The sequence below is a fragment of the Desmodus rotundus genome, chromosome 9 (assembly GCF_022682495.2).
Source record: "Desmodus rotundus isolate HL8 chromosome 9, HLdesRot8A.1, whole genome shotgun sequence".
NCBI lineage: Eukaryota > Metazoa > Chordata > Mammalia > Chiroptera > Phyllostomidae > Desmodus > Desmodus rotundus.
This window is the reverse complement of record NC_071395.1, coordinates 8,741,778-8,758,774: the sequence shown is the minus strand read 5'-3', so window position 1 is coordinate 8,758,774 and position 16,997 is coordinate 8,741,778. Positions and strand designations below refer to the sequence as shown.

General features: G+C 33.0%; 1 protein-coding gene across 1 annotated transcript in view; it reads right to left on the bottom strand.

Moving 5' to 3' along the window:
• Nucleotides 1-1,259: 1,259 nt before the first annotated feature.
• PCDH10 (protocadherin 10) overlaps nucleotides 1,260-16,997 on the bottom strand; it is a 39,709-nt gene continuing 23,971 nt past the window's right edge. Inside the window, exon 5 of the mRNA XM_024568984.3 lies at nucleotides 1,260-2,714. Coding sequence (XP_024424752.1) covers nucleotides 2,695-2,714 — 20 coding nt within the window. The 3' untranslated portion in view covers nucleotides 1,260-2,694. The remainder of the gene's footprint in view (nucleotides 2,715-16,997) is intronic.

Here is a 16,997-nt window from a genome sequence, read left to right as displayed (position 1 = left end):
GGAAACCTTAAATTGTCGGTTGGTTGCATTTTCTATTCATAGTCCCCATAATAACATATAGCAATTTAGCCAATGTACTAAAATCATACCCTTATTCTGTTGCAACTGCTGATTTATTCTCGATGTAGCAGTTGATTAATAACCTAATCATTTAGTATCTTATGTCTAAATAATTCTATTTGTCCTATAAATTCGGTAAACATGTTGTTGTTTTTGTTTCTGTACATTGATAATAAAATTCAGGATCTAAAATGAAAATGAGTAAAACTGGTTACTATGCTATATTAAAAAAACTAATACACAAATATATATAAGAAGCTGGTTCAAGAGAGATTATATACAATGATATAAAGGGCTAAATAATTAAAGAAAAAAATTAAGTCAAAAGAATTGACAGAGCTATATATAGAAAGTGAGTATAACCTTATTTCCCATGCACATAATAAGGCAGATGGATGTGGGTTTTCCCCATAATTATAAAATGATAAATAACAGGTTTTAATTAAAGCAAGGTGATTCAACAAGAAAATCATTTTCTTGTTTAAAAAGCAATTACAACAAACACACTTTTTCTAGTTAAATTATATAGAAACATTTTCTTACTAAAATAGTCCATCATTCAAAATATTAATGTAGCAATGCCAAAAGTTGGAGAAATTTTGACTGTCACACTTGGTGACTGTGTGTGCTTTTGTGCCACAGACGATGAACTAACTTTACGTGTTTGCAAAGGGCCCCCAAGAGACTGGAACATCACACACATTATTCTGTTATATAAACTGACTGTGATTATGGCATTGATATCTAATGTGATGACTGTCAAGTAAGTGATACCCAGATATCACTCAAATACACACATCAAGGACCTATGAATATATGTATGTGTTTTAGTGTTAAATCCAAGGAAACTATTCCCATCTAAATAAAACAAAAGTAGGAGGGAAACATTTGTTATGTGTTAATTTTTAGTCTATTCTTTAATAACATAGCGTAGCTCAAACTGTCATTGTAAAATAAGATTAGGTAAAAATTAAGGGAGATATTTCCAAGTACGTCTGTAATTTGGATTGGGCAAACCTTCAGATGTAATGTTGAAGGTTTTTATTTTTTAATGGGAAGCTGTGACAATTCTGGGTTTTTTGTTTGTTTATTTAGAAGTTTATCTCACATTCTCTGATTTTTTCCCTTTTAATTTTGTTTCAATAAGCAATAAATAGCAGTAGAAATAAAGGAATATATGTAAAAGAAAAAATGCACCCTACTGAATTAAGTAATTAACCTTGTTGACATAAAGTAAAAGGCAGGCTTCACTTTTCAAGGCTGACTTATGGAGAATTTTCTCATTAATACAACACTGACTACATTTAAGCTATAAAATTTTCACACATAAGATAATACTGAAACAATAACATACTATGTTTCTATCTCCAAATTTATTAAATTTGTTTTAAATTTAGAGATTCTTTATATGTTATAGTTATTCATTATCAGTTCAGGTGTTTATATATCTCTATATAGTCATATAGAGTTATAAATAGATTTTATATCCGTGTGTGAGTAGAAGTCACAAAACTACATAAAATAAAATTCTGTGTAAGTTATATGATTGAGGACTTCTTAAAATAGTAATCTTCAATTACATATTTTACACCACAAAATGTACAGACACCCAGTGTTTGTTTTTTTCCTAATAACAAATACGGATGGATGTATTGATTTTTATAACAGCTTTAAATGATTCTAAATTCAAAGCCATAGAAATAGAATCGAAATAATATTGATTGTTAGGTATTTTGATAGTACATGTTCAGTGCTCCTCTGATAACATTGGCAGCTATATCTTTGGCATTGGAAATTCAGTACAAGTTCTTGGCAAAATTTTGTAGCTTAGAGCTTCATTTTCTTTTAAACAAGGAAAAACAGGGTGGGATAAGAGATGAAAACTGGGAGGAAACTATTAATGCTTATTTTTTTCTATGTAAGTTTATCTTTGGGACCCTGACTTACCTTTTACTTTATTGTACGGTGTGGACTGTATGAATCCATTTAAAAACCAACTGAGTTGTACCACATTTTAGGAAAATTATATAATATAATATATATTTATATTTATTTAGAAGCTTTGAAATAGTACAGTAAACACTTTGCAACACGGTGTATAAACTACAGAATGTCTTTGATATTTTGTGGGTCTTCAGAATACAACATTTTTTTAGAACCCACAGGTGAAAAGAACATAATCACAATCTCTCTGGAAAAGTTGGAATAGTCTGGGGAACACTTGATCACACAAAAATAATATAAAACAGTCAAGTTGAAAACAGTGATATTGCATTTGTAATGCACAAATTTCCTTTATCCTCATGACTGGCTTCTCGTGGTGAATAGAAAGATGGGAAGGGCTCAGTGACATTTGGAGAGAGTAAGATAGATAGTGCTGTAAACAGGCACACACTGATCGGAGAGGCAAAATCCGTTGCCTAAAGTTTCTACAGTTCTGCACATTTCAACTCATTTCTCAGGCCTGCTGAGAGCAAGTAGGTCCTCTAATTGGCCACGGTGACTGCGGGGGGCAATCGACTACTCAGTTACACAACTAACTGGATGGCCAAGATAATGAAGTTGAAAAGTTGATGCTTTTGTTGGTCGACTTTGTGCAAATCATGCTGCTTCAGGGAAGTCCTGTAGAATTGACTAGCATATCCTTTTCCGTGCTGTGAAAAAGAAAAGAAAAATACTCTAAGAAAATGAGTTCAGCGTTTGGTGTTTAGAATCGCACATTATTGTAACACACAGAGATATTCAGTGGAAACGAGTTGTTCCCCAGAGTGTCAAAATAGTCCAGGATTACCTTGGTTTCTATTTGTCACAGTCACTCATTGCTGGGCTTTCTGAAGATGACAATTTTGTTAGTTTTACAAATATGTTTTGCATGGGAATTGTGCACTTTGTATACAAACCACTAATTATGTGAGATTAACTTTTTAAAATTATCTACTAACCAATCCCTACTTCACTATTCACACACAGAGTATTACAAAAATGTGTGGCTCTTACATTTTTAGAACCTTTAGAATATTTATGAATAACATGTTATATTTAAGTTAATAAACTCTAAATTATATGTATTAAATTAATACATAATATAGAAAACTGTACCTGAAAGTGTTTATGTAGTTAAAGAAATAAAGGATGATTCACATCCTCTAGATTTATTTTCTCATCTTTCAAATTATATGAAAAACAAACATTTTTATGGTTTATGAATTTTTTTAATGCAGAAATGTATCCCCTGAAATGAATCCGTTTTCTCATAAAGAGGGTAGAGGTGAAGAAAATGAAAAGATATCATTTGGTCCAATCTTATGAAATGTATTGAAATACATCCAGATTCAATCATTCAGATTTTATGCTTTGAAATGTTGTATACATTTATAGTGATAAAGCCTATTTCTTCCATTCCATGCATAATCTCTGTACTATTTGGCCATGAGCTCAATGAGAACAGAAACTGGCATCTCTTAGATCAGGATCTGGCACATATTAGATGTATATTAAAGATGAACTGAAACTCACGATTGTTCAATTGTGATAAAAATCACCTCTAGGAGCATCTCATTAAAAATTAAGAATTAACTACAATGCATGAATGAATTCTTTTAATCCGGTGAATAGTTGGCTTTCCCCCCCACAAATGTTAGAACATGCTGATCAGTGCAATTCTTCTCCTAAGGTATTTCCACTCATTTCAGGGAGATTATCTAAGGATACATTTTTCCTAATTTATTTTTGCTGACTTGTCAGTTACTTTTACTCCCAAACCCGGTTTCGGACCAGACCATCACACATTTCCTTACTAGTTCCTCTTTCAGCAGAGACGTAGCAGTTACCATTGTGGAAGCAGTCACTACACTTACCGGGAATTAAAGCACAAGTGAACAGAGGCAGGTACTGTATAGTAACCAGCACTGACAATGATCAAAACACATTCTGTCTTATATCATACAGTATCACGAATTAATAAATGAGTCACAACGACACGAGACCGCAGGGTAACTATTGTACCTTACCTGGTCAAATGCTACAGAGAATAGTCTGTTAGCAAATAGAATTTTTTTTTTAAAAGACTCTTTTAAAAGAATCAAATCCTATTTTTCTATGCCCTTGAATTCAATTCCCTGTTTTATGATAAACTGGAGTATAAATGATTCAAATATACTTTGTTTATACCAATCAGAATTTAAAATTCTGAAGTAAATTAGAATACTTAGTTACCAGAGAAATTCAGGTTTATAAAATAAATTGGAATAAGTAATTACAGTGACCAAGTAACTTACATTCCAAACGGAACAACTGTATAAGAGAAAGAGAACACTATTAACAATTGCACAAGGTATTATCTTGAAAAAAATGAATATATTGAAAAGCTACCTTTTAATATAAATGCAGAAATGAGTCAACCTAACACATCTTTAAGTCTGTAAAATATTTCAGGTTAGGGTAAAAATTACTTATGAAACAAGCTACTAGCGTCAGTATTGTATGTTCATTTGCATACAAAGAGAAATTGTTACTAAAGTGGTTCACAGTTATAAGAACCCAGAAGTTTAGCACTTTATACTCAATATCTTTCATATAAATGTAAGCTTAAAAGGTACATATTAATCACTGCTTAGGGTTACTGTGATCTGCTTTTATTTAAAGCACACCTATTCTAGTATTGTCTAAATAATATAATCACCTTTTTTAATTCAGTAATGCAAATCTAAAAAGGACACAAATAAGGACAGAAATTGAAGGTCAGTACAAATTAGAATAGGAGAGACAACTTCCTCCATCACAGAAGCTAATTTGCCAAATGTGAAGGACTGTCAGACAAACTCGGGAAAATGAAATATGATATTATTACTAAAGTCACAGTCATGCACATTTTGTTCCAAGGCCTTTAAGGGGTAAATGTGAATACTGAGTAATCATTATTGTTTTGGGACTGTATGAGTTAATAATGGGAGATTAGCACACAAATATTATTTTTTTTTAAATATCAATGTTATTACCTTTTAGAGTCAGTGCCAACGGCAGTGACTCCGCAGTGTTAATTACGACTGTGCATTCGCTGAAGCATTTCAGGCTGGAGAGAATGGGTCAAACACACTGAATCTCTCTGTTTTCTTATATGTTCTAGATGTTTTGGGGTTATCATAGCATACTTGGAGAATTTCACAAATGCATTTTCCCCTAGCTATTCATCACCATGTGTGGGGAACTGGTCACCTGATGTGAATGAAAGATTTTCTTTTTAGTCAAATCCAAAGTAATAGGAAAGAAACTGTTAGTGTTCCTTTTCACCTCTATTTATTCATTCACTGAATTTATTCTTCATAGTGAGTCATAGAAGTGTTACATTTAACATTTATCTCACTGTCTGAACTACAGATAAAAAATCACTCAATGGAAAAGTGATATTCAAATATCTACCTTCTTATAATTTAGCATATATATGTATGTATATATTTAGCATATATTTGTTTTATATAGTGTATATATAATTTTAATGATGCCTATTTTTTCTTATACAGTGAAATCCTGTTATTGCCTTTGACAATTTGTAAGGTATATTATTAAACTATAGAACTTTTAGAAATTCTAATTAATGACTTAAGAAGAATGACGATAAGCATGTACCTTTCAAAAACAATTGTAAAAGTATCAGTGCTGATATGCTATTTATATCATGTATAATAATATAACAATAGGCAGTAAAATAATGTTGTGTAATATGTTAATATGACAATTTAATAATTTCAATATTCATATTCCTATACTTGCATAAAAGAAAGCAAAATACCCTTTATACTTTACGACAGTACAAACCACAGAAGCTAAAGCAATAAATAAAGCTTGTGAGGTGATCTAATCTATTTCTGCTACTGCAAAATAGAACAGCCTTCAAACATCGCAGGTGATTGAGACTCTCCACTACAGTGAAACACTTCAGGGGCTGAGATCAGTAACCTACCCCGGAGCTCATCCCAATGTTTAATGAGCCTCCCATCAGGACACTGCTTTATATCTAAGGTGAATCTGGCATATGAGAGTTTAAGCCCATTACCCTTTGGAGAAGTCAGAAACACCTGCTCTCTGTTCCCAGTGTAAAGCCGCAGATCATAAACTGAAAGACAGAAACAGACAGGGTGCCTTCTAAAGAGAGGATCCGCGGGCTTTTGTAAATCTCTACACACTCGGGTGTGTTAGTGTGTGTGCGAGCATGTGCCGTGTAAAGCTGCCTTCTCACAAAAGCAAGAGCGCGCTCACAACTGGTTCCAAAGGAGATGTCTACTCCAAGTGGCTGTGACTGAGTCAGCTACCACTCGTACTAGGAACAGGGTGGTGAGATTATAGTCACTCAGTTTTGTTCAGCTTAAAAATCATCATGTCTGAACAATTATATTAATTAAAAGTTTTGAACTCCACAACAAAAGCCAGTGGTAGTGTATCAACTCCTTTAATGAGACAATACACTTTGATTATTATCAGTATCGGAAATGATTTGAGCAAGATATCCCAAAACACACAGTAATCATGTATAACTTTTCTATCGAGACACAAGAATTGCCAATATCCTAAACATCTTTCCTAAACACTACAAACATTAAACTCTTTTTAAAATTTTTTAATAGTTTTTCCATCACAGTTGTCCCCATTTTCCCTCATTACTCTCGGTGGAGGAGGCATTAAACTCTTAAATTATTTGTTTTAGAAAAAACATACTATGACATAATACTTGCATAGAATTTTATATATTGAAGGGAGCTATTTCAAACCTTTCTAGAAATGTTAAAATTATGCCATGGAATGTTAACTTTTTCCCGGCATGAAAAAAAATTATTCATGGCTCTACCAAGAACACGTTGACCAGGCTCTCTCACTGAACAAAACCCTCACTGGTTTTCCCGCATTGGTATCTTACAGTCGAGTCTGGAGACTGGACGAATGTTTAAATGCTTTGATCTTACATTGCCATATGTTTAAGAAATAAAACTTTAACAATTATTGCTCTCCATGTTTATAATATCATTGAAAATTGTTCTGAAATTCTGTGTCATAATCCACTAAAACATGGAAACTCTGATTTGTTCCAGAACTATCTGAAAATCATATCCTTTCCATTGGCCAAGAAGTATCCTTGAAATTTCTTTTGAAAACAATTCACTCAATTACATATTACTTTAATAATGACAAAGAGTACTTTCATTTAAGTTGGTATCTGAGATTCTAACAAGGTATGCTCCTTTAAAGAATAAATTGCTTCTTTTTTTCATTGAGAATTATGAAGATAATATTTACTGACATTTAGATACTTGTATTTTAAGTAGTTCACTTCAAAATAACATTTAAGGAGATCAAATTATTTACTGCCTATAAGGTTGAAATTAACATTAATTTTCAAAGCAGAAGGCATGGAAGATACCTGAATAGGATTGGTTATTCCTGTAAATACAGAAATGCTGCACCTGTACAGATCTATTTGCAAGGAATGACATCATTGTATCACAATATTAGAGCAACTATTAGTGCTGTGCACGACTTCATCTTCTATGTGAAAGCCAAGCATAAATCCTGGCAACAAAGGGTGGAAACACATAAAATAAATAGGTAAGACCTTCATTTAAAAAATGCAGGGCCATGTATCTCTTAACTACTAACAGCCTACTTAAACAGAGATAGCATTTAAAAATAATTCAACTAAAATCTGAAATAATAAAGCTATGAAGACAAATGAAAAGCCTTCTTGGTGGGTAAATAAAATATTTGTAACACTATTTATACAAGTTTATTTTCAAAAAAGACACACACACAACTTAGATGCTATGTGTAAAGGAATGGCTATTTGTGTACTATACTTGAAGGTCTGATTTCCCCTAACATAATTCTTTCACTTCTCCGTCAGCACGAACAGCAGATTGAAAACAGGACTTGCAGGATCGGAGTGGGGTCGGTATGCTGGCATGCTGAGAAGCAGCAGCTGACCACTGGTTTTCTGTGTGGCGGAAAACACCACCGCACTAACGCAGGCTAGGACCCCTGAGACTGCTTGGCTTCAGGAGCACCTTCACAAGGGCTGCCAGGTTACATTTGAGGCTCAGTTACATCTGAATTTCAGATAAACGGTGACTAATTTGTTAGTATGCATATGCCCCATGCACTATTGAGGAATCATGTTCTGTGTTTGTTGAAACTGGAATGTCTACCCTCACGGCCCTGCCTCACGACGCTGCAGGAGAGGTGTTCATTACCACTGAGGCACATGTTCCACTGGCTTTTCTAGAAAAACGTGGCATTATATGCTCTCATTATTTTAACACTATCGTTCATGTAATAAGTTTTATATGTATTTCCAACAAAAATCTTTAAAAATAAAGTGTCAGAATTTAAAAGGAAATAAATAAAATGGTGATCTAAAATATAAATTTATACTCAATGACTAATTATTTAATTATCATCCATGAATACATGCTTGTTATTTAAATTACTTAAAAGTTTAACCTCGTTTGGAGTGAAATCTTTGCTCTTGTGAAATAAATGTAACTAATTAGATAAAATGCTCCTTCTTCTTTGCATAACAAAAATAATTTTAAATGATTTTTTCTGAAATCTAACCCTCCATATACATTTTAGGTATTTCCTAGAACCTTCTTACCCTTTCAACTTAATCTTTCATTAGATAATTAGAGATTTAAAAACTGATAAGCAGTGAATCAAATTCAGACCTAAAAACCATCACAAAAATGCTTAATTATTGAAATAAGATTATGTCATGCTTGTTAAGGTTTAAAATCATTTTTGTTATGTTCTAATTAATTGGAAGATTTAAAATCCTTAAACAGTTATATTACATTCTGGAAGTTTACACTTTGTGTTTGATTGGGGTTTGTCTTAATCACTGTAAATATTTAACCACATAATGAAGTAAAAGTATTAGTCATGTTATACATTAAACAGCTATGAAAAATATCACAATAAATCTAGGAAAATGTTCAAATTTTAAGTAATCAACTTTTGGGGGCCAGTAGGAGGTTCTGGTAAAATAACATTGGCAATGTATTTTTATATGCAAAACATCTATAACATTATTAAAATATAACAAAACACAAAACCACTTACATATTTCATAATGAAGTTCTCAACAAGAAAATCAAATTTTGTATCACTGTTTTTTAAAAAGCAGCTGAGACACTCAACAGATGCCCTAAGAGCATACACACACACACACACACACACACACTCAAAACATAGTGTCTAAGAAAAAATTGAAAATAACTTATTGAATAATCATGAGTGAAAATACCCAACACAAAAACTTTTAGGTGAAAACCCCCGAAACCTAAAGAAAAGGCAGATAAACCGCCTCTAGCCGTGGTTACCCTTATCACAGCCTCCTGACCATAATCAGAAACTGCAGTGGCTTCTCTCTTGTGTTCATGGTTAAGAATATCTTGTATTTACTTCAGGTCTACATATGTTTATAAAATACATGTGACAGATAATGTAAAAGAAATAGGTGAGTGAAATTAGCAGTTGATGGTAGTGAAACACGAGGCTTAAGGAGTTGTTAGAGAGAAAGTGATCAATCAGAAGAAAAGAAGAAAAGAACTAGCATAGCCATGGCCAGAATACAAGTAACAGGAAAATCACGGCAGGTTGGAGATAATGAAATCAGGTGAGAGTGTGTTAGCAGTAGAGATGGCTAGGTTCAGGGGGTTATTTTGTTATGTCATTCAGAGAAGTTAATTTATATAAACTGGGAAGATGCCTAGATTACCTAAGAGAAAAAAATGCACTTGCCTCCTTGGTTTCTGGAGGTTTCATTTGCTTATTTATTGATGTAGCCTATAAGCATTTATGGTGTTTACTTTGCTCCAGACAAAGCTCTGGGATTTGAGACTCTAAAATGAATACACATGGATTCTGCTCTAAAAGATTTAACAATCCAATGGACAAACAATTGTTTTACAAGATATTTTAAAACAGCAATTATGTATAAAAATCTATGAGAAGTTACCAGAAAAAATGAATATATCTGTTTGTCTGGGAAGGATTCTCATTAAAAGTAAAAAGACTTGAAATCTTGATTGATGAGTATAAGGCAGCCAAGCAGATGTGGTGGGGAGTGGTTTTTAAAGGAGAGAGCATTGTAGAGGGAGACTCAGACTGTGTCAAAGTATGAAGGCCTGGAAAATGGCATACCAAGAAGCCGACAATCATTGAATGATATAAAGCAAAAAACTTAGGCATATTTTAAACATTAAGAAAAATTGGAAGCTAGTAAATATGTGAACATTATTGTGGCTGCAACAGAACTCCTCTCAAAAATTTTAAAGACAATACTGAAGTCAAGTGTCAGTAAATATAAATAAATGCTCTAATTATCTGACAAAAAAAAAAGTCCGAGAGAGGGGGCTTCACTCGTTCTGGTGAGTTAGGCAGAACAGACTGGGTTAGGGCAACACAAATGAAAATGTATGTGTGTCTTTTCACAGAGCCAGGTAGCAGGGGCAGGGTTTATACTTTACATATCTGGAAATAGTTTGCATTTCATCCCCCTAAGTCTTCCAAATGTAACAGAACATTCTGTAGTCAAAATGACTGCATGGGTGTTTGTGGCCGGTCACTCAATTCTGTGGATAATTGTGAAAGAAAAAAAATAAAAGTGGTGAAATGAACTGCTCAGGGGAGTAATTCTATCCCCATATCTCAAGCCTCAGGTAGTGTCAGCAGCAATAAACATTAAGAACCTACAGAAAAACATAGGATATTTTCCACACAATTCTAATGAAGGAAAAATAAGGCAGATAATGATCACAGACTAATATTAAATTCATTTTATAATTGTGAAACTGAATCTTTTTTAAAAACATAAAATACTGCTTTCCTGTTAATTCTTTCATAGAGAGATGCTCACAAGTAAATCTCACCCTCGAAACCTCTGATCTGCAACTCAAAGAAATGGTGGAGACCCAGGGACAATTTTAATTACAACATTTAAAATAACATAGTTAAAAATGATTAAGGGTCAAGTACAGGTGACCAAGCCTTTTGTATCCCAAAATAAATAACCCATGCTATCTATCTATCTATCTATCTATCCATCCATCCATCTATTATATCTACTAGCATTTTCAGTTACCTTTCCTCATGTCTTTTCACTTCCCAAATTCTTAATTTGAAGAAGAAAACACGCTTTTTTCTTTCGAAATCGGTTCCCTCCCGCACGTGAACTTCAGGAGCAGTCGCAGCAGTTGCAGAGGGATTGGAGGTGCAATCTTCCCTCAGTCATCCAGTCTCAACGTCTGAGCACCAGTCCTGAAAACTGCTTTCTCTGCCTTGTATTGCTACATTTGGAGTTCTAATACTATAGAATTTGTTTTTTAATTTCTCCAATAGGAATCCCTTCATTTTCATTCTCTACCAGGCCTTTATGCCCGCCAAGCATAACAACTGCAATAATACTCTGCTAGTTAATAAACGAAAATGAAAATACAACCCCACACAAGTAATTCCTATGGACCTTCTGAATAATGTCCAATTTCTAAGCCTGAGATTCAAGTAGTGAATGGGTTAAGAACGCTTGGTCTAGAATCTGACGGCCTCAAGTAAAAAGCCTGGCTCTCCCCTCACCAACCCTGAGACTATGGGCAAGTTACCGGACATCTTTTTTTAATTCTATAATCTGTCAAATGTAGATAGTAAGGACACCTATTTTATTTGGTTATTGCAAGGTTTACATGGATTAGTATCTGAAAAGCTCTTAAAATAGTGCCAGATCCATAAAAAATTTAATAGTTGTAAACTACTATTACTGTTGGCATTATTATTACTGTTGGTATTATTTAAAATATGTCTTAACACATCTAAAACATAACTTTCAAACCTTAAGTTCCACTGTTTCCCTTGGATTTCCTTTATTTATAGTTTGGCAACTTAGTATATGCATTTCTCTGTGTTAACTTGCTCTCTAACCCCATGCTTTGGCTCATACAAGGTTGTCCTCTGAGGGCACCCTGGGTCTCTGTGGGTTAAAACTCAAACTTAAAACTTAAAACAGCATGGGATCATTGAAAACCAGCATCTTTTGAGAAGAGAGAAAAACGCTTCGCACAGTGGACATATGGTGATGGAAGATGACTTTGGGGGAGGGCACACAATTCAATATGTGGACCATGTATCACAGAAATGTGCCCTTCAACCCTACTTATCCTTACTAACCAATGTCACCCTGATACATATAAGAAGAAGAAAAAGTAAAAATGTTACTGTTTCTTAAAGTTAAATGTTCTATCACATAATGTTAATTTAAGATAGCAGGATATAAAATAATACAGTCACCACTTTAATAGCTATGTTGCAACAGATCAAGAAGTAGGTTTATATCTCAATTCTACCACTTACTAGCTATGCATCCTAAATTTTTAAACTTAGGTTTCTCATCTATAAAATGCAGATACCAATAACTGCCAGGAAAAACTATTGTGAATATTAAGTGGGAAACTATAAAGAATATACCTGGGACATAGTAGGCACTCAATAAAAATATTTTTAAAGAGCTAAAGACATACATTGTAATTTCATTCACATATATGTTAAATAAAAAACACAAATCTCTTGAAATTTCATTTCTTTCACAGTTTGGAAACAACACTATTAATAACAGGAAATTTCATCATTTTATAAAAATGTGAAGTTTTTGTTTTCATAGGAGACATAACCATAAACAGAAATAAGAATGCATACTGATTAAATGCATTTAGGCACTAGAACTTAGTTGTTGGTTCTCTTTTTTTTTAGGCAAAATAGTGATGTATATGCAAAACTAATGTGGAAGGCAGAACATGGAAAACACACAGAATCAAAAATCATCAGAATTGCACAGAGAGCTTCGTAAATAAACATTAACAGAAAGTAAAGTTTGGGCAGTTTTTTAGGCATTTCTTAAATGAGCTATGGAATCATTTGCTAGCTTTATCAAACTTTTAAAGACAAAGAAACAAAAGTATAAATTTAAGGCTGACTGAAACAATTAAGTATCAGATAATAGGTTTTAATTAAATAAAAAGGAGTTAAGAAAATCTCTGAGCATCTGTGTGTTCAAGTACCAATGTACTGAAGACGGATAACTGATATATCTTAAAGGATAACCTAATTTGCTATACTCACAGAGTATTTTCATTTACTTTGTGTGATTATTTTAGGGCACCTGTGTTTCAGAGTTATCAGAATTCTTTGGAATAACAACATCCCGTGTAAGGCCAAAATTTACATTAATGGGCTAGCACAATTGTCAAAATATATGTTAAGTCAAATTGTATCACTTTTTAGGAGTTTGATCTGAAGAAATATTATGTTTTAAATTTTTATGCAATCATCTTCCTATATTGAAATAAAAATATAGTCTTTAAAAAAATTATTTTATCTGATTACCTACTTTTACTGCTTATTGTACATAATCAAGTATGTTCATTCATTGTAAGTGCAGAAGTAAAATAATGAGAATATAACATTTAAAAATTTAATATTACACTTTGTGACTAACATCACCACACAACAGATAAAGCAGTCTTTCCGAGCTTTATACCAATGATTGTATTCTATCTATTCCATTGGTTTCACAGATCAAAAAGGGAAATAAGGATTCTGTACTCTTAAAACATATGCATTATGTGAAAATATACATACATCAGATGTGAAATAGTGATATATTGTGAAAAGAACATTTGGAGTCTGATTTTTTTTTTTCTGTGAGAGAAAGAGAGCATGATTAGTTCTATTTAAGCCTGGAATTTTAATTTTCTCCATATCAGGCTGATGTCATTGTTCCAATTTTAACTGAATATATGGTTAACTTGAACACTTACTAAGTGCTTCCTTTGGGACAGACATTCACGGATTTAGATACGTTAAATAATTTAATCTTCACAATGAGCTTTTGAGGATGTATGTCACAGATGAGGAAAATGAGTTACAGGAAAGTTAAAGAGATGACCTAGGTGCACATAAATTTGTGGATCAGTATTCGAACCCTGGCAGACTGTCCCCATTGCTAGAGGTCTTAACTACACCCCTTCCTTTCTCCAGCATGGCGAGGGCAATAAAACCCAACCTTGAAATTCTGTAGTAGGTTACAAGTTCGAAAGGAAGCACGTGGTAATCTCTTCTGAAATTACAAGCTCCAAGCTATCATAAAGTCAAAGTGAATAAACTAATGATGCTTAAAAAAACCTATCCTGAAAATGACTAGAGTATCTTTCAAGTATTTACTGAGACACCACAATCCAACTAAGTAGGAAGGTTGTGCTTCATGCACATCCTAAAAGGAGTTGAAAATTTTCACTAGTTCTGTAATATGCCTGGGGTTGGCTTACTTATATTTCTTTCAAAATAACCTCAAAGGAGAGCTGGTGGTTTGTGTAAGGTTTGAGGCAGGAGGTATCAAGAATTAAAAATGCTTTTGCATGTTTCACTGACAGCCCAGAGCAGGTGACACTGAGGTGACCTGATCAGAGTATTTTGATCTGTGCAGGAGATACAAAATCCCTATGTTACATGAAGCTGTGTGAGGCTACATGTGATCACTAATAATGAAGCTGATCCTGTGCCCTTTCTGTGCTCAACCAGCGTTCTCATAGCATTTCTCATTTTCTTGCGGGTATCTCTCAAGAGTATTTTGGTTGATTCAGTTATTACATTTGTACTGTAAATTAAGATATCGATCGTATTTTCACATCAGTCTGTGATGAGTTCATCAGCCATAATTATTTTCCTATACAGTTCACCTTGAGAACATTTACATAACCAAGTTCTAGGGCACACGACACTGAAGAAGACCACTGTGCTTGCTTCTCAGTAAGTTTTCTGGAACGGGATCACACTGCTTTTGTCGGTGGCTGGGGAGGACCTGCCAAAAGCAGCAGGTTAAAAACTTCTTCAGTTCTAAGTTGCCATGTCATGGCTTTGTGATAAATAATAGCACTAGAAATAATAGGGTCTATTGATACGATATCCCTCTAAAATTAGAAAGTTACTGAAATGGGTAAAACTTTAAAGACTAAAAGAAAGATGTAAATTTAAAATTAACATAAGAGCAGCAGAATATGCCCTTTGTAACCTACCTAAAATATCTTTATTTAAAGGTTAGGTAATTTCCTTTCATATTAGATACCTTAGCACATGCTTTATAGGTATTATGGAAACATAAAATCCATGAAGTATTTCTACAAAGCAAGCAATTTAAGTCCTCAAGGATTATGTTCCAGAACTCGAGCTGAAGTTTAAGTGTGAGAGATAAAAAATGTATCTTGTTTAAAAAATTCTAATGTAAGCATGCATTAAAAACAATTACCTTTCCCAGTAATTTCAATGAGACAATATTTCTGAGTCAGTTAAACAAGATAGTTATAGTTAAACATTTTTAAAAATATAACTCTAGTTTAATAGTATAAATGATGCTTGATAGTGATGGATTTTTATAGAATTAAAACATACTGCCTCATTTCTGATTGCAAATCAGGAACTGAAAGTTCTAAAACAAGAATATATTGCTGTTATAATTTGAAAAGTAGTTATCTCCACACTGTTTCATAATATAAATTAAACATAATTTGAAACTATAGGTTTTTCAAATCCTTAGTTTAATTGAAATACAAAAGTTAGCCTTCACTCGAAGCTATCAACAAAAGACATTTCTGTTTTCTAATACCAAACAAGTCCTCTGCCTATATAAAATTAAGTATATTTATAGAATCATAAAACATTAATATACCTGCTAAAAATTGTATTAGATCCTGAGTTCATAAGACTTATTTCATAATCCTTGATTGATGAGAATAACTATCATGTTATAACATTGTTGTGTATTCTATTCATGAAATCTGTGTCTTATTTCAGCTCATGCCTATCAAATGGGCACTCAGTAGTATAATACTATTATTAAATTTAGCATCGATGTTTAGCTAATGATTATTTTCCCTTTTATTATATTTTAGCTGTGTGATTAATTCATACCTCCACACAACCAAGCTAATACTAACTACATTTTAACTTACTCTCCAAAGTTTCAACCAAAACTTAATAGTCATACATAGCCTGCTTGTTACATCCTTCAAACCAAGTAAGAACTCATGGGTTGCCACTAGGTTGAAGGAGAGTCGGTGAGCTGACCTTGAATCATTAATAATGGGTATTTCATTTTTACTTGTGAGCCATTTCATGGTATCTGAGAAAACCCAACATTTTATTAAAATTCTACAGAAGATAATATAATAACAAAAGAAGAAAATTCTTATCATAAGAGAAATAAGCCAACTCATAAAGGGAAGTTTCAGTATTTAACAATCAAAATTACACTTTTAAATTCTATTATCATGTCTTCCTGTTATAACTATTGTCATATATTTGAAGTCTTAAACCTTCAAGTTGTAATCCATACTTTTAATAGAAAAAAACCTGTTTCGTATATGTATGTGTGTGTGTGTGTGTGTGTGTGTGTGTGTATAAAGGCAATTTCGTATTCAGCTTTTGCATTCTACACATTTCCTAAATTGTCTTCTAAAACTACAAGTTCTTAATTTCTGTTCCTGGACATTTTATCATCCACTGCAATTCAATATGTGTGTGGGTTGGGGGGGTGGATGAGGGTTTGAGAAACCATTTTTTCTTTTCAAAATTACAAAGTAAGAAAGATAACTCATCTACGTAAAAACGGGAGAGGAAAGAAATATATAAAAAACAAGGTTTTGTGAGTGATGGGATTAAGACAGTACTAACTTAGTTACAACATAGACTTGCAAAGTGAGAAGTGCAGCATAGGGAATATAGTTAACAATACTATAACTATAGTAATAAGTTATAGTATAGTAATAACTATGTATGGTGCCAGGTGGACACTGGAATGATCAAAGGGAACACTTGGTAACCTAAACAAATGTCTATCCGCTATTCTG